At 42.0% G+C, this 4,767-nt stretch overlaps 1 protein-coding gene across 1 annotated transcript; it reads left to right on the top strand.

Annotated features, from left to right (window-relative positions):
- Positions 1-702: 702 nt before the first annotated feature.
- On the top strand, positions 703-3,781 carry LOC141816000 (uncharacterized; the record flags this gene model as incomplete). Its single annotated transcript, XM_074703844.1, has 9 exons — positions 703-874; positions 1,660-1,725; positions 1,803-2,080; positions 2,167-2,293; positions 2,367-2,651; positions 2,726-2,827; positions 2,907-3,368; positions 3,468-3,495; positions 3,578-3,781. Coding segments are annotated over 7 exons (1,480 nt in total), but the record flags the coding sequence as incomplete, so codon positions are not given.
- Between the last annotated feature and the right edge of the window lie 986 nt (positions 3,782-4,767).

Here is a 4,767-nt window from a genome sequence, read left to right on the forward strand (position 1 = left end):
GCAACGAAAATGATTTTCGTCGCAGACTTGCAACGAACCTTTTCGTCGCAGATCTGCGACGAAAACGATTTTCGTTGCAAAAATTTAATCGATCAACGAATCGATTACCAAACATTCTGTGAAAAACGAGATATCCCACAGAATCCACCGTAATCGATCGCCTGATCGATTACGGTCACGGTAATCGATTACGTGATCGATTAAAGGCCACGGTTTATTGAGAAAGGCATTTACGTCATTTAATCGATCAAACGATCGATTAACTTGATTCTTAATCGATCATCCGATCGATTAAGGTGTCTGCGACGAAAAACTTTTCGTTGCAAAAATTTTTCCGAATTTTTTTGCCCGCGAGAAATTTCCCCAAAATTTTCCAATTGGCGACGAAACCGTAAATTCGTCGCCAATTTGGCAACGAAACGGTTATTTCGTTGCCAATTTGGCGACGACTTTGGCGACGAACTTGATTTCGTCGCCAAAAACCCTAACTTAACACACCCGGCCCCCTTTTCTTCCTTCGCGATTTGGCCCTTTTCTTCCTTCGCGATTTTTCCCCCTTCTCCTCTCCAATCCGTCGTCGTCGAAGCCCTAGCTGCCGCCGCATTTCCTTCTCGCCGAAACGCTGGTGCTGCCGCCGCCTCTCCTTCGCCGTTTGCCGGTAAGTTTTTTTCTATTTTTTTTCCCCTCTCCTTCTTGCCGAAGGCGGCCGGGTGGCCGCGGCCGCCCTGGTGGCCGCTGGCTGCGGCTGGTGCCCTGGCTGCGGCTGGTGCCCCTGGCTGCGGCTGGTGCCCGCTGGCTGCGGCTGGTGGCCCTGGCTGCGGCTGGTGCCCGCTGGCTGCGGCTGGTGGCCCTGGCTGCAGATGAACCATGCCGCGTGAGATGCTGGCCGCGGGAAGCCGGCTGGTAGCCGCCGCGTGAGATGCTGGCCGCGGGAAGGCGGCTGGTGGCCGCCGCGTGAGGTGCTTGCCGCGGGAAGCCGACTGGTGGCCGGCGTCACATCCTGCCTGCAGCGGGTCGCCGGGGTTATTGGATGAAATTTTAGAGGTGGAATACACAGGTTCAGATATTCGAGTTGTATTATTTATGTGTCGGTGGTTTGACCCTGTCAGAGGGATGAACGTGCATCCACGGTATCATTTGGTTGAAATTAATCATAAGAGATTATATAAGAGATATGAACCATTTGTCTTGGCACAACAAGCAATTCAAGTCTTTTATGCTTCATATCCAAGTTTGAAACGAGACAAAATTGATTGGTGGGCTGTTTGTAAAACAAAAGCAAGGTCAAAAATTGAAGAACGTTGGCAAGAAAATGCATATCAACAAGACGAAGTTGTCAACACATTTGAGACCCTGGAATATCATATTCCTACATTACGTGATCCCAGCGGAGTAGTTATACCCATACACACAAGTGAAATTCATCAACATGACGACGACGAAGATGAAGATGACGATCAGGACGACGACGACGATGACGACGACGACGATGATGACGATGACATCAATACCAATGACGAGGATGACGATGATGATTTTGAATTTGCATGCTGAGTCAGTGTAGATTTACTAACTAGATTTATAAAATTCTTAATTTATTTTGTTTGTTATATATATTGTATTTATTACTGCACTTTTTTTCCATATATATTATTACAGGTGCTTTTGTGGTATATTGATTTGCTACATCCGGACAGTCAGTGTAGATTTGCCATCATACATATGGTATGTTTTTTTTATTATTTATTATTCTTTCAGTAAATAAATATTGTGTTTGATTTCTTTTAATATGTTATTTTCAGTGGCGACGCGGTCGACGGAGTTCCAGCGGGCATGCACCCACAGCCCCCACTCCTTCAGGTGGAGATGCCTCTCCTTCAGGTGTAGCTGCCACTCCTTCAGGTGCAGCCCCTTCTCCCCCAGATGCACTCCGAGGCGCCTCTCCTTCTGGTGGAGCCCCCTCTCCACCAGGTGCATACCCCTCTACAGGACCTTCCCATCACCCAGGAGCTGGGGAAGGTCCTTCGACTGTGCAGTCGTGTGCAGATACACGACCGTTCATATCCCCTGTCGGCGATTCGTAAGTATTTTACCTTTAAAATTTTGTCAATAAATATATTGTTTTATAATTATTTAACATCATTTATCTGATATTATATATTTTAGTTTTACTGATCCTGTCAATGTTATTCACGTGATTAATCGAATCGTGAATAACTTATGGCGAGGGGATTCCATGAGTTATACGAGCACTCCAGATTCCACCAGACAGTTGTGGTGGACTGAATTTAAGGTAACCTATATATATTTTCATTCAATTTATTATATATCCTCTAGTTTTATTAAATAATTTGTTTTCATTTCAGCGCTCTTTTACTTGGGATCCGAGTGATGAAGTTGAAATTCGACGCATTTTTAAGAAAAAATGCGGTGATCATATTCGGAATACCCTCAATCACGCCAAAACAAGAGGGAAAAAACCCCCATTCATCACGGATGAAAATTGGGTGCGGATTTCTCAATATTGGGAATCCGAAGACAGTCGCAAGAGGAGCAACCAAAATAAACAAAATCAAGCTTGTAATTCTGGTGCCTTATCTGCGACGTACGCGGGCGGCTCAATCAATATTGATGAGCATACACGTAGATTGGTAAATTCTTCCACCTATTTTACTTTTATTTTATTTCATATTATTATTAATTATTTCTAACAATGTTTTTTTAGGTAAAGGAAATGGGGCGAGATCCTGACTTTATTGATACTTTTACTCGCACTTTTCAAAAGAAAGACAAGACCTGGAGTGGGGACAGAGCAAAAGCTATTAAGGTTTAAATATTTATCTAAATTTTATTATATTTTATTTATCAAATATTTTAATATATTAATAAATATTTTGATAATACAGGATAAATATGATGAGCTCGAGCTAGCACGAGTTTCAACTGCTAGCTCTGAAGGTGATGGATCTGAGCCCTCAGTGGGTAATGATTTGAGTCTATGGCTGGAGGCCACTGGGGGAGACAAAGGTGGTAGAAGGATATTGGGTATGGGTTCTTTGGGGAGAACCTATAGAGCTGCTGGTTCATCTTCTATCACTTCCCCAGCCGTGACATCTCAGATCCACAGTTTGACTGAGGAGGTAACCCAGTTGAAAGGGTTACTTATGCAACGAGATGAAGACATGAGGCAACGAGATAATGAAATGAGACAACGAGAAGAGCAAATGAGACAAAGAGATCGAGAAATTAATAGATTGCGCAGACAACAAGACGTGCTCTTCCGACATCTTCAGTTGCCGTTCCCTCCGGGTGATGATGACGATGACGACGACGACGATGATGGTGGTGGTTCTTAGCTGATTTTTTGTGTATGAAATTTTTATAATTATTATTTTATTTATCATTGTATTACATCTGCAAGTTACTAATTTATCTAATTTTTCTAACCGTGTTTATTTTTTTTACAGTTTTTTTGAAGAGAAGTCAGAAGAAGAGGTAATTTTTGACATAATTAACTTATATATTTTAGTTATAATTTTAAAAATGATACTTTCTCTTTTTTATTTTTCGTATACAGGAGAACAACAGATAGTGACGGAGAAGGAAGTAGAGTCTCCGGAGCACGATGATGGATTTTCTTCTATTTGTTGTTACCTCTCTTCACCCTTTTATTATCTGATGATGTATTAGGATTTATATGACTTGATGTAGCTGTTTGGAGTTTAGTTTTGTATTTGGATTTATGACTTGTTTAGATATTGTTAATATTTGAGATTGATGGTTGTATATGGAGTGTCGATGTATGTATATTAGGATTTATATGATTTGGATTGATTTGTATATTGTGTGCAGGTATATTGATTTGGATTGATTTGTATATGGTTGTATATGGAGTGTGGATGATTGTATATATTGTTGATTGTGTGCAGGTATATTGATTATAATGTATGTATCCTTCGGGATGAATAACAAATGAATGGGGCATGGAAATTTTTTTTTTAATTTGCGACGAATTTTGCGACGAAAATGAAATTCGTTGCAGATCTGCGACGAAATTTGCAACGAAAACGTAGTTGTCGCAATAGTATCGTAAGTTACTGTGTATCGATATATTGCGACGAAAATTTTTTTCGTTGCAAATTTCGTCGCCGATTGGCGACGAACAGATTTTCGTCGCTGATCAGCGACGACATTATTCGTCGCCAATCGGCGACGAACAAGTTTTCGTCGCCGATTGGCGACGAAAATAATTCGTCGCCAATCGGCGACGAAAATTTATTCGTCGCCGATTGGCGACGAAAATTATTTTCGTCGCCAATCGGCGACGAAATTGTTTTCGTCGCCGATTGGCGACGAAAATGTTTTCGTCGCCGATCGGCGACGAAAATTTTCGTCGCCGATTGGCGACGAAATTATTCGTCGCCGATTGGCGACGAAAACTTGTTCGTCGCCGATCGGCGACGAAATTGTTTTCGTCGCTGATCGGCGACGAAAATAAATTTCGTCGCCAATCGGCGACGAACGAAAAGTTTTCGTCGCCAATCGGCGACGAATAATTTCGTCGCCGATTGGCGACGAAATTATTTTCGTCGCCGATTGGCGACGAACTCAGCGACGAATTAATTTTTTCGTCGCTATTTTTACCGACGAATCACCGAAATTCGTTGCAGAATTCTGCGATGAGTATTTGGCGACGAATTTGAATTCGTTGCCAAATTCGTTGCAAAAAATTCTGCAACGAATTTTTTTAAGAAATTCGTTGCAAAA

Source organism: Curcuma longa, unplaced genomic scaffold (genome assembly GCF_044706935.1).
Source record: "Curcuma longa cultivar G26 ecotype Majalengka, Jawa Barat unplaced genomic scaffold, ITB_CL_G26_1.1 contig_13672, whole genome shotgun sequence".
In the NCBI taxonomy this organism is placed as follows: domain Eukaryota; kingdom Viridiplantae; phylum Streptophyta; class Magnoliopsida; order Zingiberales; family Zingiberaceae; genus Curcuma; species Curcuma longa.